The 22,836-nt window shown below is 41.6% G+C and overlaps 1 protein-coding gene across 1 annotated transcript; it reads left to right on the forward strand.

The window, feature by feature from the left end:
- The first annotated feature begins 1,738 nt into the window (after positions 1–1,738).
- LOC127636705 (secreted frizzled-related protein 1-like) lies at positions 1,739–19,607 on the forward strand. The gene is made up of 3 exons (XM_052117383.1): positions 1,739–2,454; positions 3,685–3,765; positions 16,468–19,607. The coding sequence occupies exons 1-3, from the start codon at positions 1,947–1,949 to the stop codon at positions 16,788–16,790; spliced, it is 912 nt and encodes a 303-aa protein (XP_051973343.1). The 5' UTR covers positions 1,739–1,946; the 3' UTR covers positions 16,791–19,607.
- Positions 19,608–22,836: the final 3,229 nt, after the last annotated feature.

Consider the following 22,836-nt stretch of genomic DNA (forward strand, 5'->3'; position numbering starts at 1 on the left):
GGGTGTCAGCTATTTTGTAGTGTTGTCTAAATTCTATGTGAACAGTTTCATTCCCTATAAAGTGCACTTTTAAAATTGTTTATAGTGCAGCTACAACATATACACTTTCGCCAACACTAAATTGCCAATAATACTATACAGAGGACGGGCAAGCTCAATAAATGAATGAATTAATTAATGACTGAATGTTGATGTACTGCTGGTTGATAAAAAAAAAGAAAACTGTATAGAAATTTAGCAAACCAAAATGAAACATGTTGGTAATGAATAACTGATTGGTTTTTATGTTAATTAATGGTGTGTTCACACTTGTAGTTCAGTTCTCTTGGTACTCTTGGTCCGGACCAAAAATGAAAATAATAAATTTAGTCCTGGTTTGTTTAGCGCTCACACTGGCATTTTTAACACCGAACCTACGATACAAAACCAAAGGCATCAGGGAAAAGTCACGACCTGATTGGACAGCTTTTATGGTGTATATTTTTTACCGAACATCCAAAACAATGCTGGTGAAATGCACATTTTGGATGTAAATATGTATATATAGTGGTATTTTTATCAGCTGAGAACAAATGAAGAGTTATTAAAATGTGTAAAGGAGTCAAAACAACGCCAGGAAATCCTCCGTTGTACACACAAACGAAGATATGCTGCAAGAACGGCTGACGGCTGTTCCGACGCCTGTCGAACTGTAATGGGCAACATAGCTCCTATGATGAGAAGAACCAGGTATGCCTGAGGTCAGTATTATGAAAATTACTTCCTGTTTTTCATCCATTTAGACGCCATTTGTCCATGTTGCGTTCATATATTAATCAAACCGTACCAGAGTTCGTTTGGAAGCGGACCGAGACACAATTTTCAGGCGGTCTCGGTTCGCTTGTTGAGTACGCACCAAGGTTCGGGTGTCAGTGTTCATACGTGTTCAAATGAACCGCACTAACAGAACAATCGCACCAGAGTTTGTTTTAATTGAACTAAACCTGCCAAGTGTGAACACACCCTTAGTGTTTTATCTTATATAAGGATTATGTGAATAAAATGAGTAATTGAGTGTATTGAACACAAAATACTTTTAAAAATAAAAGCTCAGTGAGTATTGACGCTGACTACCACCCCTGGAGTCGCGAGTTCGAATCCAGGATGTGCTGAGTGACTCCAGCCAGGTCTCCTAAGCAACCAAATTGTCCCGGTTGTGGTCGCTATAATGTGGTTCTTGGTGGGGCACGTGGTGAGTTGTGCATGGATGCCCCAGAGAATAGCATGAATCCTCCACACGCGCTATGCCTCTGCAGTAACGCGCTCAACAAGCCACGTGATAAAATGCGCAGATTGATGGTATCAGACACAGAGGCAACTAAGTTTCGTCCTCCACCACCCAAATTGAGACGAGTCACAACGCGACAACGAGGACTTTGGGCATTGGGAATTGGGCATACCAAAATGGGGAGAAATGGAAAGGAAAAAAAAAAAACACAAAACAAATTGTGTATTACCAGTAACAGAGATAACATGCAGGCTATGTACAAATGTGAAATAATTTACCCATGGACCTTAAAAATACACACATCACTATTTTCTCAATAAGATTTTCTCATTTATAAATCAATACAAGGGGTTAATATATCAGTTTGGCTTCCTCCTGCATAAGAAAACGAGTCAATTTCCAAGAACATTGAGCAATTTTTTCTTAGTATGCCATGCCAAAGTGCGCGCGCGGTTGCATTACTATTGGCTGTTTCACTTTTTAAATGCGCTCAGTACTCTCGCGCCGCGCCACCGAACAGCAGCGCGCGACCCTCTCACTACAGGACTGCGAAAACCAAGACGACAAAGAAACCGAGATAGCGCAGCACTAACCGTGGACATCTTCGGAAAGCGTACATTTTAAAGGCTTAACAGGTGGCTATAACTGTAACTGATACATAATAATTTGTCCGCGTGCCATGAAGAACCTTCTCCCCAAGCTGTGGCTCTTCATCGTGCTAGTTTTCTTCTTCCCTTTGCTCAAGGCTTCCGAGTATGAGTACCTTAACTGGAAATCGGACGTGGTGGGGAACAGTTACGGCAAAAGTCGGCAATGCATGGACATTCCCGAGGACCTGAGGTTGTGTTTTAATGTCGGCTACCAGCAAATGTTGCTTCCCAATTTGCTGGACCATGAAACCATAGCGGAGGTGAAGCAGCAAGCGGGCAGCTGGGTTCCTCTGGTGCACAAAGCCTGTCACCCCGTCACGCAAGTGTTTCTCTGCTCGCTCTTCGCCCCCGTTTGCCTTGAGACACCCATCTATCCGTGCCGCTGGATGTGCGAGGAAGTGCGGGACAGTTGTACCCCTATTATGGAGGCGTATGGGTTCCCTTGGCCTGAAATGCTCACCTGTGACAAGTTTCCCAATGAGGATCTGTGCATTTCCATGAACAACACCAACAGCAATGAAACGACCAAACAAGCAGGTGGATATATTAAAACACAATAAGAGAGAAATAAACAATGGATGAGAAAGAAACAATGCTTTAATGTGATGCCTTTTCAACAAATAAGCAGCATTCCTGATATGTATTTTAGTTCACATTTTACATTACAGTGTCAATGTTACACATGTTACAAGTTTTATAATGAATGAATAGAAATATCTATACAATGTGTAATTACACAGCTTTACTCAATAATTACACATTAATTACGTTCACAAATTACGTAATTGCACTGTAACTTGAACACTGGAATGTACAGTGTGACCTAAGTTTATTTGTATTTCATTTAATGTCTCGAAGTTTATCAGACAGACTTTCTGGCCTATAACCTCAATGGTTTGGAAATATTATTCAAGTTGAAAGCTTTTAATAAATAATAAATATATTTTTAATATATTTGTATATTATATATGAGTTTTAATGTAAGGTTTCTGGTGTGACTGGAAAGAAATTTAATTCTGTATTTAAACACTTAATAATTTATAATGGTGTTATTGCTATTAATAAAAATGTATTAATAGTAATAATAATCATAATAATAAAGAATATAACAATAATATAACATTCAAGGCTTTCAGGGACTGTTAAAGTCATATTTAATATATCATTATTGTAACTTTGAAATGTTAGCTATTTTTGCTAATTTTTTCTTTTTGGTGTAGGAAACTGTACATTTACTTTACAATCGCTGCTCATTTAATAATCTTAAAAATGATTTAGTTTGGGGGCCTGGGTAGCTCAGCGAGTACTGACGCTGACTACCTCCCCTGGAGTCTCAAGTTCAAATCCAGGATGTGCTGAGTGACTCCAGCCAGGTCTCCTAAGCAACCAAATTGGCCAGTTGCTAGGGAGAGTAGAGTCACATGGGGTTACCTCCTCGTGGTCGTGAGTAATGGTTCTCGCTCTCAATGGGGTGCGTGGATCGCGGAGCGTAGCACGAGGCTTCACATGCTGCGAGTCTCCACAGCGTCATACACAACGAGCCACATGATAAGATGCATGAATTGACTCAGAAGCGGAGGCAACTGAGACTTGTCCTCCACCACCTGGCTTGAGTTGAGTATTAAGTAGTGGGAATTGGGCATTCCAAATTGAGAGAAAAAAAAGATTCAGTTTGTCTCTCTGTTTACAACATTTAGGCCATAATATAAACATTATTGCTTATGCATGTCAGGTTATTTTGATTCACTCTTTACTCTCTTTCCTCAGGTGTCTCTCCTGTGTGTCCACCATGTGACAATGAGATGGATACAGATGTTATTCTGGAACACATGTGTGCCAGTGAATTCGGTAAAGATTATTATCATATATCATGATATCATTGTTTTTTGCGCCAACTAATCTGGAATTTACTTTCCAAACCATCAAAAATATGGTACAACTTTTAAATCAGGTACCAACAAAATAATTAAGTAGCTTACTTATTTAGATTGGTAAATAATAACATTATAGTAATAGTAAATAATATATATATTCCAAAACAGCAAAATCTGTACATTATTCCAAACTTTTAGCCACCAGTGTGTGTGTGTGTGTGTGTGTGTGTGTGTGTGTGTCTGTGTGCGTTTATATATATATATATATATATATATAAATATATATATTCAGCTGATCACAAAGTATAGTCAGGACTTTACTGATGTAAAAAACAGCACCATCACTATTTGTTTAATGAAGCTTAACGTTGTCTTTGTTTGTTTTTGAGTTGCCTCAGTATGCAAGAGACTGGCATGTCTTAAGGTCAATATTAGGTCAAAAATGGAAAAAAAAGAAACAGCTTCCATAGAAACTCATCTGTCAATCATTTTTTTATGAATGAAGGCTATACAATGCTTGAAATTGCCAAAAAAAAATAAATTCATACAAAGATGTACAATACAGTCTTCAAAGACAAAGGACAACTGTCTCTAACAATGACAGAAAGAGATGTGGAAGGACCAGATGTACAACTAAACAAGAGGATAAGTACATCAGAGTCTCTGAGAAATATGAGAAATAGACACCTCACATGTCCTCAGCTGACAGCTTCATTCAATTCTACTCACTCAACACCAGTTTCATATACAACAGTAATGAGAAGACTCAGGGGTGCAGGCCTGATGGGAACAATTGCAAAAAAGCTCCTTTTGAAACAGAAAAACAAAAAGAAAAGGTTTAGAGTGGGCAAAGAAACACAGATATTGGACAACAGATAATTGGAAAAGAGTGTTATGGATCTTAACACCATTGAGTTTTTGTGGGATCAGCTAGACTGTAAGGAGTGTGAGAAGTGCCCGACAAGACAGCCACATCTATGGCAAGTGCTACAGGAAGTATGGGGTGAAATGTCACCTGAGTATCTGGACAAACTGACAGCTAGAATGACAAGGATCTGTAAAGCCATTATTGCTGCAACTCTTTGAAGTAGATTAAGAAGTTCTGAACATTTGTAATAGTAATTATTCACATTATTATTGTCCTGACTATAAATAGTGATCAGATGAATGCCACTTTGGTGAATAAAAGTATAAATTACTTTACATAAGAGCAAAATCTGTACATTATTTCAAACTTTTTGGCCGCTACTATATATATATAATATATATGTGTGTGAGATTATCTATCCAAGTTGCTAATTAAGACATTAATTTTATGTCTCCTGCAGTAAAAACAATGCACGTAAAATTTGCATTTATCAACAAGAGAGAAACAATTATTTTTTTTATTGTATTTACACTTTTATGCTTTGCACTTTTTTTTTCACCAAGACTACTATCAATATGCTGATCAGTAAGGCCTTTCTATTGAAACAAAGTCAAAGACTTTGGAACTATATATTTTCTCTTTATTTACATTTAATTAATAATTTTAACTTTATCTCTTTATTATTTAATAAAGGAAAATAGATACAAAATAAATAAAAGGTTAGAATGTACTTAAAGATATTTCATGAACATTTTGGAAATAATTTATTTTTATATTTCAAGCTCTTTTCAGCATATGGATTATGCAAGTGATTTTCAAATTGATTAAATTATTGGTCAGACTTTTATGACTTTAGGAAATCAAAATCTGATCGGCTGATTGCCATCATTGTGATTCCGCTCTCGTCCATGTTTCTAGTCCACACATTTGTTTCCAATAATAGTCCTGCCTGAAAAATAATATTTCTAATATTATATCTGGATTTGCACTCCATAAATATATTTCCCTCTTGAGAAAGTAAGAATGTTGCATGGAACTTACAGTGGTAATTAAAGGGATAGTTCACCCAAAGATTAAAATTCTCTCATCATTTATTCACCTTTCATGCCATCCCAGTTGTGTATTTCTTTCTTCTGCTTAACACAAACAGAATTTTTTTTTAAGAATATATCAGCTCTGTAGATCCATACAAGTGAATGGTGACCAAACTTTTAAAGTTAAAAAAGCACATAAAGGCAACATAAAAGTAATCCATAAGACTCTAGTGGTTTAATCCATGTCTTCTGAAGCAATATGATAGGTGTGAGTGAGAAACAGATAAATAACTAAGTCCTTTTTTACTATTAATCTTAACATTCACTTTCACATTCTTCTTCTTTTGTTTTTGGCAATTCGTGTTCTTTGTGCATATTACCATCTACTGGGCAGGAAGGAGAATTTATAGTAAAAAGACTTAAATATTGATCTGTTTCTCACCCACACTTATCACATTGCTTTAGAAAACATATATTTAACCAACAGAGTCTTATGGATTACTTTTTTGGCTGTTATGTGCTTTGTGGAGCTTAAAACTTTTGGTACACATTCACTTGCTTTGTGAGGACAGACAGAGCTGAAATATTCTTCTAAAAAAAATCTTTGTTTGTGTTCGGCACAAGAATATACTCATGGTCATACTCATGGTATGAGTGTGAGTAAATGAAGAGAGAACTTATTTTTTTTTTACTTAATTCTTTAAACATAACATTTGTGTACACAGCAAAACTGATAAACACTCAGTATTGTGTGGTCACTTCTGTTTACTGTTGGATTTGTGCTTTTGTTGCTCCATTCTCATTGTGTTTTTTTTAAACGCAACCTCAAAGGTTTTTCTCTTGTATATTTCATGTGTAGATTTGCTTTGATTTTCCTATCTTTGTACAATCACAAATCAATTATAGTAAATTACTAAATAATGCATAATAAATAAAGTAAATGCATATGGAGATATTTTGGATTTACAAAAAACAGAGCTACTTCTTCCATTCCAATTTCAGTTTTAAAGAATGAGTGTTGTGGTTGGAACATGGCACATTTCTTTTTCAGGGTCTGAGATGTTGTCAAAGACAGAAAGCTTGTCGATGGCAAGAAATTCATGGGACCTTTTATTTTATTGGCAGGCTATCAAGCACCAACCCAACAAAAGCTTTTTTTTGTCTCCATCCATTACAGGATTATTATGTCACTTGCAGAGATAGAAACCCAATTCTGAGACTTCAGTCATGCATACATTTTACTTGAGAATTGACAGACCTTTTGTCACAGTTCCCCCTGACACTCACAGTGCACACACCCCACGATCTCTCTCTCCCGAATTCTAATCACCTGCACCTGAAGCTTGTTCCCACATTCATCAACCTCACAGTATTTATGCTCCACTCCCCCGTCACTCCTTGTCTGGTCTCAACTACGATCACAGACTCACTTACCTGCTTCTTCCTGGAGACTCTCCGTTATATCCCTAACTCGCCTCTCCAACGAAGTCCTGTTCCTAGCTCTACTCCTCCTTCTTCCAGTTCCGGTTTCCTCGCTATTCAGTGTACTGCAGTCATCACTCAGGTTTCCTCGCTATTCAGTGAACTGCAGTCATCACCCAGGTTTCCTCGCTATTCAGCGAACTGCAGTCATCACCCAGGTTTCCTCGCTATTCAGCGAACTGCAGTCATCACCCAGGTTTACTTGCTATTCAGCGGACTGCATCCATCACCCAGGTTTCCTCGCTATTCAGCGAACTGCAGTCATCACCCAGGTTTCCTCGCTATTCAGCGAACTGCAGTCATCACCCAGGTTTACTCGCTATCCAGCGAACCGCAGTCATCGCCCAGGTTTACCCATTCCCCTATATCCCTCAATAAACTACACCTCCGGGTTTAACACTACCATCGAGTCCGAGTATCTGTTACAGAAAACCAGACCTACAAGACATCATGAACCCGGCAGGACCCGATCCCTCTGCACCTCCATTAGCTGCCAGCGCTTCCGCTATTCCTTCGCCTGGGTATTCCATGACACCCGTGGCCAACCCAGCGCCCTACTCCGGAGTGGCGGAGTACTGCAGTGGTTTTTTAACCCAGTGTTCTTTGGCAATTGAGATGCAAGCACATCGTTTTTCCACAGACCGTTCTAAGGTGGCCTTTGTGATTTCCTTGTTAACAGGACAAGCGCTACAATGGGCTCAGCCGCTCTGGGATACGACTAGCCCTGTGACCCAATCCTTTGACAGTTTCACACAACACTTCCAGTAAGTTTTTGGGTTTCCTGCAGGGGATACTTTGCTCGGTGAGCAACTATTTAATCTTCGTCAAGGAAAAGGATCTATCAAAGAGTACGCCCTGAAATTCCGCACACTAGCAGCCCCCAGCGGATGCAATGAGTCTGCACTCCTCACCATCTATCGCCTGGGGTTGGAACCTCGACTGCGCTTACACCTCTCCTCCTTTGATGACACTATGGGTCTTGAACACTTCATCCAAATCTCTATCCGGGTGGCTAAACGGATGAGGTCTTGTCTTGCGGAGCTACCTATCCTGCCTCATCCTCCAGCTACCGCTAAACCACACCCTTCTCATTCCTATGAGCCTGACAGTGATGGCATGCAGCTGGACACCTACCGCCTGTCCCCAGCAGAGCGCCAACGCTGGTTGACCCAGAGGTTGTGCCTGTACTGTGGTAAAGAGGGACACATGATCTCAGTGTGTCCCATTCAACCTCCTCGCCCTATGGTGAGTCACTTACACACTCTGAGAGTCTGCTCCTCTCCACTCTTAACTAGTGTTTTGCTTACTGCCTCTGATCTCTCTTTCTCCGTATCTGCACTCCTCGACTCTGGGTCAGCCGGCAACTTCATCTCTGACGCCCTCTGCCACCAGCTCCGCCTCCAAAAGAGGCCCTGCGAACCCCACCTACAGATCCAAACCATAAATGGAAAGCCCCTAGGTAGGGGGTATGTCCGTCACTGGGTCGGACCCATCAAACTGGGTGCCTGCACACAGAGGAGATCACCTTCCTGTACTCGACAATTCCACTATTTATATCATCCTAGGCCGACCCTGGCTCATTCGTCATTCCCCTGTCATCTGCTGGTCATCAGGTGATGTTCTGAAGTGGGGAGCCCAATGCTTCCCCACCTGCCTTCCTGAACTTCCTATTCCTCAGCGCCTTCCTACTACCAAAGAACCCCTGGTCAACTTGAACTCCACCACGATCGAGAGCCCGACCAGCTCACAATCCATAGGGTTCCCCTCCTACTACTCGCACTTCAAAGATGTTTTCTGTCCCCTTCATGCCTCACGGTTACCACCTCACCGACCCTGGGACTGCGCCATTGACCTCTTTCCAGGCAAACCGCTGCCCAGAGATAAGATCTACCCCCCTCTCAATCCCAGAACAAACCGCCATGAAAGAATACATCAAGGAGGCTCTATCCCAGGGGTACATCTGTCCTTCCACTTCCCCTGCTGCCTCAAGCTTTTTCTTCGTGACTAAGAAGGATGGAGGCCTACGCCCCTGCATTGATTATCGCTCCCTCAACAAGATCACAGTAAAGTACCGGTATCTGCTTCCCCTCGTACCTGCTGCCCTGGAACTGTTGAAAGGTGCGACAATCTTCATGAAGCTAGATCTACGCAGCGCCTATAACCTCATTCGCATCCGAAGGGGGGACAAATGGAAAATAGCTTTCATTACCCCAACTGGCCACTACGAGTACCGGGTGATGCCGTATGGCCTGGTCAACGTCCCATCAGTATTCCAAGGTTTCATGAATGAGGTTTTCCGGGAGTACCTAAATCAGTTCGTCATCGTCTACATTGACGATATCCTTGTGTTTTCTGCCAATGAATCCGTCCATCGTCAGCACATTAAGCTAGTGCTGGGTAAGCTGAGGGATCACCATCTCTACCTCAAAGCCGAGAAATGCTCCTTTCATCTGAGGACCCTCCAATTTCTCGGGTACCACATCAGTCCAGAGGGTATCCAGATGGATGAGGGCAAGGTGGAAGCGGTGCGAACCTGGCCCACGCCCACTACGGTTAAGGAGCTCCAACGCTTCCTGGGTTTCTCCAACTTCTACCGCCGGTTCATTGAGAACTTCAGCTCCCTCTCCTCTCCGCTGACATCACTCCTGATGTCCAAGCCCAAATCACTTGCCTGGTCCCCCTCGGCCTCCCTGGCATTCCAACGACTTAAGGTAGCTTTCACTACGGCACCCCTTCTCTATCACCCTGATCCTGACAAACCGTTCTTGGTTGAAGTAGACGCCTCCACCACCGGCGTGGGAGCTGTCCTCTCCCAGCAGCAAGGAAAACCAGCCAAACTCCATCCGTGCACCTACTTCTCCAAGAAACTCAGCCCTGTGGAACTCAATTATGACATCGGTAACCGTGAGCTTCTGGCTATTAAGTTGGCCTTAGAGGAGTGGCGGCATTGGCTCGAGGGCGCAAAACACTCTTTCCTAGTGCTTACCGACCATAAGAACCTGGAGTATCTCCGTGAGGCTCGCTGCCTAAACCCTCGACAAGCTCGTTGGGCACTCTTCTTCTCCCGCTTTGTCTTCTCCATCACCTATCGCCCCGGTGACAAGAATGTTAGAGCTGACGCTCTCTCCCGTCTCTATGCTCCAGAGGAGACCCAAGAGGTCCCAGACACAGTTCTCTCTCCCGACATCATAATCAGTCCCATTCAATGGTCTCTGGACGAGGACATCGCGGAAGCAACTACCACTGACCCAGCTCCTCCAAATTGTCCCGCAGATAAGACCTATGTCCCCTCTTCCCTACGTTTAACCATCATCGATTCTGTACACTCGTCCTTGGGCACTGGTCATCCGGGGAGTAAACGAACTCTCTCCCTACTCCAGGACCGATTCTGGTGGCCACGCATGGAACAAGACGTCCGTAGATTCCTACAAGGATGCGTTGAATGTGCCATCTCCCGTACCCCGCGCCGACTTCCTGCTGGCAAACTCCTTCCTCTGCCCGTTCCTCGTCACCCCTGGTCCCATCTGGGAGTGGATTTCATTACAGATCTACCCTCTTCCGAGGGTTATACCTGCGTCCTGGTCGCAGTGGACCGTTTCTCTAAGGCCTGCAAACTTCTCCCTCTCAAAAGACTCCCCACCGCCCTAGAGACTGCGGAGGCCCTCTTCAATCAGGTTTTCCGCAACTACGGAATTCCTGAAGACATCGTTTCTGACCGTGGACCCCAGTTTATCTCCCGAGTCTGGAAGGCCTTCTTCTCTCTCCTCGGAGTAACCATCAGTCTCACCTCAGGTTATCATCCACAGAGTAATGGGCAGGCCGAAAGGAAGATCCAAGAGATCGGTCGTTTCCTCAGGACCTTCTGTCACCACCGCCAAGGTCACTGGGCCCATTTTCTACCTTGGGCAGAATACGCTCAGAATTCCCTTCGTCAGTCCTCCACCAAACTTACCCCTTTCCAATGTGTTCTGGGTTACCAACCTCCGTTATTCCCATGGTCCGGTGAACCTTCTGAGCTGCCAGCAGTCGATCACTGGTTCAAGGAGAGTGAAGGGGTTTGGGATTTGGCTCACCACCACCTGCTACGAGTAGTACGCCACCAAAAGGGTTCTGCTGACACCTGCAGAGCACCCACTCCGACCTACCTTCCAGGACAAAAGGTGTGGCTATCCACCAGAGACATCAGACTGCGTCTTCCCTGCAAAAAGTTAAGTCCCCGTTTTATTGGCCCTTTCACAATCTCTAAACAAATTAACCCCGTCACCTTCCAACTCCAACTCCCGCCTGAATTCCGCATCCACCCTGCTTTTCATGTCTCTCTGTTGAAGCCTCATCACCCGTCTCTCTCTCTCCGTCCCTCGGAACCGGACCCTTCTGAGGTCCCTCCCCAACCGTTAATCCTGGAGGACGGCCCGGCCTACGCAGTCCGAGACATTTTGGACTCCCGTCGCCGGAGAGGTCGCCTGGAATATCTTATCGATTGGGAGGGGTACGGCCCAGATGAGAGATCTTGGGTTCCCCGTGATGACATCCTGGATCCCACCCTCCTCTCCCACTTCCATGATACCCACCCTGATCGTCTGGCCCCTCGTGGCCCTGGGCGCCCTCGCCGCCAGGTCACACGCCCCTCTGGAGCTGCTCCTGGAGGGGGGGTAATGTCACAGTTCCCCCTGACACTCACAGTGCACACACCCCACGATCTCTCTCTCCCGAATTCTAATCACCTGCACCTGAAGCTTGTTCCCACATTCATCAACCTCACAGTATTTATGCTCCACTCCCCCGTCACTCCTTGTCTGGTCTCAACTACGATCACAGACTCACTTACCTGCTTCTTCCTGGAGACTCTCCGTTATATCCCTAACTCGCCTCTCCAACGAAGTCCTGTTCCTAGCTCTACTCCTCCTTCTTCCAGTTCCGGTTTCCTCGCTATTCAGTGTACTGCAGTCATCACCCAGGTTTCCTCGCTATTCAGCGAACTGCAGTCATCACCCAGGTTTCCTCGCTATTCAGCGAACTGCAGTCATCACCCAGGTTTCCTCGCTATTCAGCAAACTGCAGTCATCACCCAGGTTTACTTGCTATTCAGCGGACTGCATCCATCACCCAGGTTTCCTCGCTATTCAGCGAACTGCAGTCATCACCCAGGTTTCCTCGCTATTCAGCGAACTGCAGTCATCACCCAGGTTTACTCGCTATCCAGCGAACCGCAGTCATCGCCCAGGTTTACCCATTCCCCTATATCCCTCAATAAACTACACCTCCGGGTTTAACACTACCATCGAGTCTGAGTATCTGTTACACCTTTAGGCAACTGAAAAATATTTTCTCTAAATATTTTTACACTGTTTAGATATGAGTGAGTCCCTCACACACTCTCTGTTGCTTTTTCCTTTGAAAAAGTGCAGTCATTGGCTCACTTTTACTAGGAAATCCCTAGAGAAAATATATTAATTTTAAATATATCAAACTAATTGTCTATCAACAGGGTTTATAAAACGAATCTGCTTCATATGGAAATGTGTTAGAGATTTAAAGGAATATTACGGTTGCAATACAAGTTAAGCTCGGCAGCAATTAGACATAATGTTGATTACCACAGCATTTTATTTTGACTCATCCCTCTTTTCTTTAAAAAAGGCAAAAATCGGTGTTACAGTGAGGCACTCACAATGGATGTGAATGGGGTCAATTTGTAGAAGTTAAAATATTGACTATTTCAAAAGAATAGCCTTAAGACATAAACAATATGTGTGTTAACACAATTTTAGTGTAACCTTTTCTGTGTTAAGTTATAGCCAATTTTACAACTTTGTTGCCATGATGATATAACGTCAGTAAAGCCTAAAATGACTGTAAGATATAACAACTTTACAGCTCAAATAATACACAAATTTGAACAGAACAATGAATGTAAGTGCTTTTATAAAATAAGCTTCACAATTCTGCCTTTAAATCCTCCAAAAATGTACCCTTTTCATTTCCGGTTTAATGGCTCACTCGATTTTTGCTTTTATAAAGAATAGGAGGGATGAGTCAAAAAAATAGTTTGTGTTAATCAACATTATGCCACAAATGCGGTTTGATTGAGCTTATTGAACCCAGAATATTCCTTTAAGACTTGACCTGGATTTGACCTTGGAAACTTGGTATTTGTTTTTATTTGATAAAGAATTTATTTGTACTCTGCGCAAGAGACTGGTCACAAGCCATGTGTCCTCTATACTTTAGCAAGAATAATTTTCAGCAAGAAACTAAATAATTGAAAATCATTTATGTGTATGTGTTTTACATTGAAGATACAAATGTAGTTCATGAATAACATTAGCACAGAAATCAACAGAAAACAATGTCATTTTATTGCTGTCATCTGCAATAATCATCTGTGTTGATATACAGTTGTATGCTAATGTATTGCTTGGTTAATAGCTTTCCTCTTTGACCATTCCCATCCATCACACCAGTGTACGGTTTTCACACCAAGAACACCAATAAGAAATACTTCTTATTCTGTGTGAATATGTGCAGTAACAGCCATATGTTCATCTAGTGATGTTGTATGAGGTGCCATACTGAAAATGGTTTACCATAATCTGATTAGTTTTTATTATTTTCTTATGCAATAAAAATGTTAAAACCCTCACATTCCTTCACAATGCAATCTTTGAATAGCCAGTTGTTAGAGTGAGAGCCCCAATAGCAGAGGAACAGTTCAAATGATTTATTCACAATAAATATTAATAGTCACTGAGTTAACAAAAGTCGAGGATCCTGGCACCGGCTGCAACAGCGAGAAGAAGCGAAGCGTGCATGCCATGGTCGCGTAAGGGGATATCCGTGAAGAATGTGTTTATAGATGAGTGTGTGCATTGTGGAAGTCAGGCATAGATTTGTGGAATCCTCTATAGAAGCTTTGTGAGGTGCAGAACAATACCCAGCAGGGTATAGTAATCTTACTCCCGACATGCGGGCAGAGACGAGGTGCCCTCCGTGGAAAATCAGCTGACATGCAGCAAACTGGAAAGCAACCACACACCCGACATGCAGACCCCGTAGACGACGACTGCAAGGAGATGTGGGGGTACTCGACCCAGACTAAATAATCGCTCCAAGAAGATAGATTACAGAAGGCCATGCAAAGCAGTGTCTTTTACAGCTTCTGATTCACCCCCTCCGCTTGCCCATTTGTCTGGGGGTTAAACCCAGAGGACAAACTTACCATGGCTCCCAGCTGTTGACAGAATTCTGCCCAAAAAACGTGACACAAATTGGGGGCCTCTGTCAGAAACCACATCGACCAAGAGGCCATGAATGCATAAGATGTGGTTAATGACTGCTACCACTGTCACCCTCACTGAAGGTAATTTGGGGAGGGGAATGAAATGAGCTGCCTTCGAGAACTGGTCCACTACACTATGTGTGACCAGGGTCTCAAAGGGACAGACAGCAGTTGGAGGAGCCCGGCTGGGGGTTCACAGGAAGTTTTATTGGCCGCACAAACAGGGAAAGTGGCTACGAATTGACGTACGTCCTGCACTAGTGATGGTCACCAGAATCGCTGTCTAATGAGCGTCTGGGTGTGAGTCACACCTGGATGGCAAGCAACGTTGGATGAGTGACCCCACTGTAGGACGTAGGAAAACCGCTCTTTTAATTTAGAAAATGTGGCCTCAGCTCATATAAGACTGGACAGGGGAAACAGCAGAGTTAAGACAAACAATAACGACTCCATAGAAACAGTGTTGTTTGACCAGTCTATGTGTGGCTTGTGCATTACCAATCAAGGATGCCCCAACACTACCAGTGCCGATGGAGATTGGATCAGGTAAAAGGACAACTGTTCCATATGATTTCCAGAGACAAAGGGTGATGATGGACAGTGGGCCACTGAGGGTGTAGACGGGGATGGTTCATCAAACTGGACCATAGGATGCCACCATTTAGAAGCCAAGTCCAAATCCATAACGTTCCCTTCGGCTCCGGAATCAACCAAGGCTGAGACCGTGTGATAGGCGGATCCAAGTGTCTGAAGTCCAAGGGTTTTGTCCAGTGGTGTTGCACTCGCCAGTAACCTCCTTCCTACCGATGAGCAGTGTCTTTTACGGGACAGGATGCTGAGAGGTGACCAGACTGAGCACAATGAAACCATTAATGAGGCGTCGCTGTTTCTCTCTACATGAGATTTGAGTTCTTTCTACTTGCATGGGCCAGCCGCCTGGTTAGGTGGAGAATGGCGTTGACGGCGTCTAGCAAAGATACTGAGAACATGAAGGGCTTAAGAAGGGAGTAAATTAGAGGAGAACCAGGTGCTGCTAATTAGTGGCATGATCAGCGTTCCCCTGGAAACACTGATCATGCATGCCGGTAGCGCCTGCGAGACACGAGGGAGAGAAAATAGCAAAACATACAAAATAAACCAACAAACTCACCAGAGCCATAACACCAGTGTTATAAGGAGTGCCTTAAGGTTCAGAAATAGGACCCTCTTAGTTCTGCTCAATACTAATAGAGGAATGTTGAGAGAAATTGTATTATCTCTCCATTAATTTGAGAGATTTAGAATTTGATACATTCTCTAGCATTGTATCCTCACCCAACCTCGATGAGATTGCAGACACATTGCACCACTTATTTTTGCACAATTAGCACAGAATAGCAAAGACAGAAACTTGAGTGAATTCTTGGCCTCAAATGTGAAAGAGATTATCAGAAACAGACAAGCATTCAGCATCTCAATGGCAAAGAAATACAACAATGACTGTAAGCAAAAATGTATCTCCCCTAATTGCAAGTATTTGGAGGAGTTTAAATTAAAGTTTGAAACTTACAAAACTGTTTTAGACTTGGCCCTACTTTAGACATGTATTCAGTTCAGAGTAAATTACATATTCTGATCATTGTTCCCCCTCTGATACAAGCTGAAGAATGTAAAAAAAAATTATGTTAAAATACTTTCTCAAATCCCCATTTAAAATGCAGAGACAATTGTAGGTAGATTTTGTTGAAAAGTTTAAACACTGTGTATTGTTCGTGCTATCAAAATATTCCTCAGTTTGTTTGAGCATCACAACTGGCCAGACATAAAAATTGGCTCAACTTATGGCGTTAGTTTGGGGCGGAACTCTCTGTTTTGTACAACCAGTGGCAGATGGGGGAAACCTGTTTGAAAGTTTTTTCTTTTGCCATTATATTTGGTGAAGCTAGTGGCACAGAAATTACACACTTCACCTTTAATTATGGGTTTAAAAAGTGAGTATATCTAAAATATACATCGTCATCTTTTTCTTTGTAGCAATCAAGACAAAGATTAAGGAGGTCAAAAAAGAGAACTTGGACCGAAAAGTCATTCTGCAGAAAAGGAGGAAGCCAGTGAAGCTTGGAACTCTGAAAAAGCAGGACCTAAAGAAGCTTGTTCTCTTCCTGAAAAATGGAGCTAACTGTCCTTGCCAACAACTGGAGAACACAGGGAGCATCTACTTAATTATGGGTCGCTGGGTGGGGAAACAGTATATTTTGACTGGCATTCACAAGTGGGACAAATCTAGCAAAGAATTTAAGAAGGCCCTTAAGAAAATCAAAACCCATAAATGTCCAGCGTTTGAGTCAGTGTTGTGAGGTTAATGATTCACCAATTTGGATTTGATTATTACTGAATTGTAAACTCAATATAGCATTGCATTATATTTTGTTTTACAGTACAGCATACTGTGAAACACAGTTCATAACTCCTTTTACTTCCATAATCAGACAAAAACAGAATACTCAACTAGGAAAACTATGGATTTTTTCCTTCAGGAATTGATTGGATCATAAAAGTAACACATATGAATCATTTACAATAAGGCTAGGAACATGCATTAAGAAAGTAAATAATGTATTGTTGACTTGAAGACAAGAACTATGGTAGTCAAACTACAATACTGAGATTAAACCAACAAAACAAAAATCTAGTAAATCTTGAGTTATTTGCCCAAAAAATGTCTGAACACATTCTGTATTAGACAAAAAGTGTTGCTTTAGTTCAACTTTTTAGTTACTTTTTCAAAACAATTCTATCAACATTTAACCAATCCAAGTAAAAAACACTTACAGTTATTAACATTCCATTATGCTGCAAGTACCTGCTATTCAGTCATACCTTTACATTCCCGGTTAATGTTAACTATTGCATGATTTCCACTTTTATAAACATTGTTTCTGAAATATCTTGACATTTTAATGCCGGATTAATATCTATTATAGGATCTGCCTGTTTTATGTTTCATATTAGTCACTACAGCTGTGAGGTCTTAGCCTTTTTTTTTATTAAAACCATAATACAGTACATGCACATATCTGCAGTAGCAGTTGGCTTGCATTGGATTTAAATCACAAATACTCATGCAGTGGAAAGTTTCCTCCTAAAATACATGAGGATTTACAATGCACTGTGACTGCAATCATTAAATCATTAAAAAGAACATATTTTTTACTATCTTTGACTGCATTGATTATTAATCAGAATAGTAGTTTGAGTAGTTGTGACGGTCTTTAATTTATACAGTTGTAACAGCATTAATTTGCAAGACAAAGTAGTAATTGTGACCTACCAAGCAGAGCAGCTTCATAACAAGACTTATGCAGTTAGATTACTGCAACATTACTTGGAATTGAGATTGGATTAGAGAAATCTCTGACATGTGTTGTGCGTAAGCAAACATCCAGCCAAAGTGTTTATCTTGCGTATACAAAGTGGAGATGTTTGTTTTGGATAAAGAGATAAATGTGAAATGTTTTTCCTCCCAGCTCACCTGATGAAATACTGTTTGACCGTACCCTCCTGATTTTCATTTTCAGATGTGGAAAGTTGAGGGGAGTAAATTATATATTTACCATCAAAGCCAAAACATCAGATGATAAATGTCTGTTTTGTCATTTTTTACCAAAATACTTTTGGTTCCCCTTCTGTCACTCACTCAACGTTGTGTCGATGTAGTGACACTAGGGGTCGTACTTGAGAGCCCCGATCACCTCGGATCTTTGAGAAAAGGCTAATGAGAATTTGCGAGTGGAATTTGCATGCCACTCCCCCGGACATAAGGGTATAAAAGGGAGCTGTAATGCAGGATTCATTCAGGTTTTGTGCTGAGGAGCTAAGACACGGTCCTGGCCATTTCAGCAGCTAGAAAAGGCCAATTCTCATTGGCCTTTTCTCAATGATCCGAGGTGATTAGGGCTCTCAAGATCGACCCCTAGTGTCACTACATCAACACAACGTCTCATTCCCTCCATCAGGGAACGGAGTTTATGACAGTAACCTAGAAGATTTCAAATATAATCTATCACAACAATCACAATAATGATATTAAATGCTGAAAGATGTACAAATGTATGCAGCTAAAGGTCTTCCTCAACATGAGGGTGAGTATATGATGACAGAATTTTAATTTTTCTGTGAAATATTCCTTTAAAACAAGGCCTCCATTCAATATCGCTTTTGTTTGACCAAGGTATTTTCTTGAGGAAACATCTGTGGTGTAATGCCTGCCAATAAGTTATTACCTTGATACGGTTTAAAGGGTCATATCTGTTGCTGATGAGCTGTGAAGAAATATAAGATATGTTATCTACTACTATCATGCCACAACAGACACAAATTCAAATTATCTGACTTTGCAGGAATGCATACTGCTCCTAAACTGTATTAAAATAAGTTGTTTATTTCCTCACTGTCATCCATGTGTTTTAGTGGGAATCGACTGCATGTGTTATCTAGCCATGAAAGAAGTCATACAGGAGTCAGTGAAATTTAAAGTCAGCCAATTAGAACCGTTGAAAGATGATGCCAGATAACTAAGGACAAACACGTACTCTGCAAACAATGGAGCTCTGAAGTGTAATTATGCAAGACCCAAAGTGGTAGTGCTCAATATGTGTGTGGCTTTATATCAGACTGAATATTGCCTTCGGCACTACACCTGTTTACATTCCCAGTATCATGCACCATGCAATCGAGATACCATCATACTCAGATAATGCTTTCGAATGAGTCTGCCATGAAATCATTCTAGACTGAACACAAGTGCTGCTTTAGAAGAGCATAATGTGGTCATGTTAATATGTGGATAAAATAATATTTACTCCATTCATGTGTGGAACTAATCAATTGTGGTATTAAAGCTTGTAATCAAATTTCCACTTTTCAAAAACAGAGCAAAATTTTTTATATATCCTGTTTGTCATTTGTAAATCTATAATTAAGTGCTAAATTTGACAGTAGTCAAACTCAAATTTAAATGTTACTTAAATATGTTGTTTGAAACTCCTTTTGTTTAAACATTATTGTAAAATGAACAATCAAAACATGAATGTAATGTAATTAACTTACAATGGATGTCTATGAGGAAAGGCCTTGTACCAGAATAAACATTGCAATACACGCTATTTCAAAAGTATAGCCACAAGACTAGTGTGATAGAGTTGCTTTCTAACCTTGTCTGTACAAAGCCAGTATTTGATCTCCTGTCTTGAGCATGTAAAGCCTGTAAATACAGTATCTTTCACACAATACATAACGGCCGTAACACTCCAGAAAATACTATTTAGATGGAGCAAACTCCACTTACAGGAATTACATCTGCGATGCATAACCAGAAGTTATTCTGCCTTGAATAGTAGTCCTATTGGTAAAAGGACCATTTAAGAAAATTTACAGCTCACTAAAAACTAATTTTTGCAGTAATTAATATAAATGCGTTGCCACGTTAACTTCCACTGATCGTACATTTTTGTGTTTTTACAAACTGAGGGACGAGTCTAAATTATTTTCTATGGTAATCGACAGCATGCCACAGATGTTGTCGATAGAGTTTAACTTGTGTTGAGCCCAGGACATTACTTTAAAACAGTTTAGTTACTTTTATAGACCCCACAACCTTTTGTTTTGACTTCCTTTGTGGTGGCTCAAGCCTTCATTACGTAAGCCAACTGCAAGGATGCAACCTCTAGAAAGAAAATCCATACATCTAAAGAGCAAATACCCTGTGTGCATGTAACCCCCATGTAAAGTCGACTCATCCCTGCTCGTAAAAACCTTGGTGATGGTTTATCCAAGTTAAGCAAATAGCTATTTTTTGTGCTCTGGGATCAAATTGACTGCCAGACTCTATGGGATGATCATTGGAAGCAGCTGTTGGCTGTGCTGCTGCATATTTTCCAGCTTCATTGAATAAAAAAGCCTTGCTCATTTGACTCCAGCCTTGGGGAAAAAAGTGCATTTAAAGCCATAAATAATATGATGCTCTCAAACAGGACAGCATCTGAGGTAAGATCAGCTTTGCAGTAAATATACTTCCACATGAGGTTTCTGGCAAAGTTCTCACACATGCCAACTGCAAATCCTTGCCATAGGGATGTGTAGCTCAACTAGTAGAGTGTAACTCAACTAGTGGCTCACCGGGTTGATGCTGCACACTGGTGGCGGTTGAGGAGAGACCTCTGTTCACAATGTAAAACACTTTGAGTGTAGTGTCAGAAAAGCGCTATATAAATTTAATGTTCATTCATTCAACTGGCAGAGCATGGCTCAACTGTTGCACAATTGGTAGAGCATCGCTCAACTGTAGCTGAACTGGTAGATTGTGGCTCCACTGTAGTTCAGCTGGTATAGTGCAGCTCAAGCAGCTCAACGCTAGCACAAATGGTGGAGTGTAGCATGACTGGTAGAGTGTAGCTTAACTTTAGTTAAACTGGTAGAGTACAGGTCAACTGTAGCACAACTTGTAGAATAATAGCACAACTGTAGCACACACTGGTAGATTGCAGCTCAAATATATCCCAATTTGGTTATTGTAGCTTAACTGTAGCACAACTGGTAGAGTATAGCACAACTGTAGTTCAGCTGGTAGATTATACTGTATATCAACTGTAGCACAACTGAAAGATCCCTCTTGAAGACTTCCACAACATCTAAATTGCAAAGATAGGGAGGCAGAGAAATCCAAGTACGTGGACCACTGAGAAAGCTCGATCACCCATGGTACAAAGTCTAGTTCGGTGTGAGTGGAGGGCTGAGTTTTGGGTGGTCCTTAACAAATGAGCCGAGGTCTGGACCACTGTGAGTTTGTTCAAATACGAAGGCCCCAAGTCATTTAAGATTTGAACACAAACAAGTGCACCTTATAATCCACTCTAGATTTAACAGTAAGCAAAAGTATTTATTTCAGAATTGGAGTCATATGTGAGAATATTTTAGTTGTAGTGAGAACTCTGGCGGTGCTGTTGTGAAGCATCTGTAGCTTGTTAAGGTCTTTCTTTGGCACGCCGCACAAGATAGAATTGCAGTAACCCAAATGAGAGAACACAAATGCATGAATAAGCTTCTCTGCATCAACCAGACTGGGAAATGGCCTTAGATGGGAAATGTTTTTAAGTGAAAAAACCTTTTATGCACACCATTTTGAAATGATCGGTGAAGGTCATGCCGTTATCAAGCTTAACACAAAAGTTAGTTAATACAGTCGAAAGAGGAATGATTTGGCCACCAATTTCAAGGGATAGAGGGCCTGCAGCAGTAATTTGTTGGGGGTGCCAATTTACATGGCCTTAGTTTTTGAACTGTTCAGCTAAATAATATTTTTTCAACATCCAGGCTCAAATCTCCTCTATCAGATTGTAGATATGTATCTCAACTTGTAGAGTGTATCTCAACTGTAGCACAACTGGTAGAGTGTATCCCAACTGTAGCACAAATGGTAGAGTGTATCTCAACTGTAGTTCAACTGGTAGAGTGTATCTCAAGTGTAGCACAACTGGTAGTATATCTCAACTGTAGCTCCACTGGTAGAGTGTTTCTCAACAATAGTTCAACTGGTAGAGTACAGCTCAGCTGTGGCACAACTGGTAGAGTGTAGCTCAACTGTAGCACATCTGGTAGTGTTTCTCAACAGTAGTTCAACTGGTAGAGTACAGCTCAGCTGTGGCACAACTGGTAGAGTACAGCTCAGCTGTGGCACAACTGGTAGAGTACAGCTCAGCTGTGGCACAACTGGTAGAGTGTAGCTCAACTGTAGCACAACTGGTAGTGTTTCTCAACAGTAGTTCAACTGGTAGAGTACAGCTCAACTGTAGCACAACTGGTAGATGTAGCTCAACTGTAGCACAACTGGTAGTGTGTAGCTCAACTGTTACACAAATGGTAGAGTTTAGCTAAACTGTAGCACAGCTGGTAGAGTGTTGCTCAACTGTAAAACAACTGGTAGAGTGTAGCTCAACAGCATAACTGGTAGAATATATTTGAACTGTAGCACAACTGGTAGAGTGTAGCTCAACTGTAGCATAACTGGTAGAGTGTATCTCAACTGTAGCACAACTGGAAGAGTGTAGCTCAACTGTAGCATAACTGGTAGAGTGTATCTCAACTGTAGCACAACTGGTAGAGTGTAAGTCAACTGTAGCACAACTAGTAGAGTGTAGCTCAACTGTAACGCAACTGGTAGAGTTTAGCTCAACTGTAGAACCACTGGTAGAGTGTAGCTCAATTGTAGAATCACTGGTAGAGTGTAGCTCAATTGTAGAATCACTGGTAGAGTGTAGCTCAATTGTAGAACCACTGGTAGAGTGTAGCTCAATTGTAGAATCACTGGTAGAGTGTAGCTGGTAGAGTGTAGCTCAATTGTAGAAT

The sequence above is a fragment of the Xyrauchen texanus genome, chromosome 44 (genome assembly GCF_025860055.1).
Source record: "Xyrauchen texanus isolate HMW12.3.18 chromosome 44, RBS_HiC_50CHRs, whole genome shotgun sequence".
Classification (NCBI taxonomy): Eukaryota; Metazoa; Chordata; class Actinopteri; order Cypriniformes; family Catostomidae; genus Xyrauchen; species Xyrauchen texanus.

Bases quoted from the DNA above. Each gene is read 5' to 3' on its own strand.
- LOC127636705 (XM_052117383.1), top strand. From the start codon at position 1,947: ATGAAGAACCTTCTCCCCAAGCTGTGGCTCTTCATCGTGCTAGTTTTC. The intron at 2,455-3,684 runs GTGGATATATTA...CTCTTTCCTCAG, and splicing joins TGAAACGACCAAACAAGCAG to GTGTCTCTCCTGTGTGTCCA. The intron at 3,766-16,467 runs GTAAAGATTATT...TTTTCTTTGTAG, and splicing joins CATGTGTGCCAGTGAATTCG to CAATCAAGACAAAGATTAAG.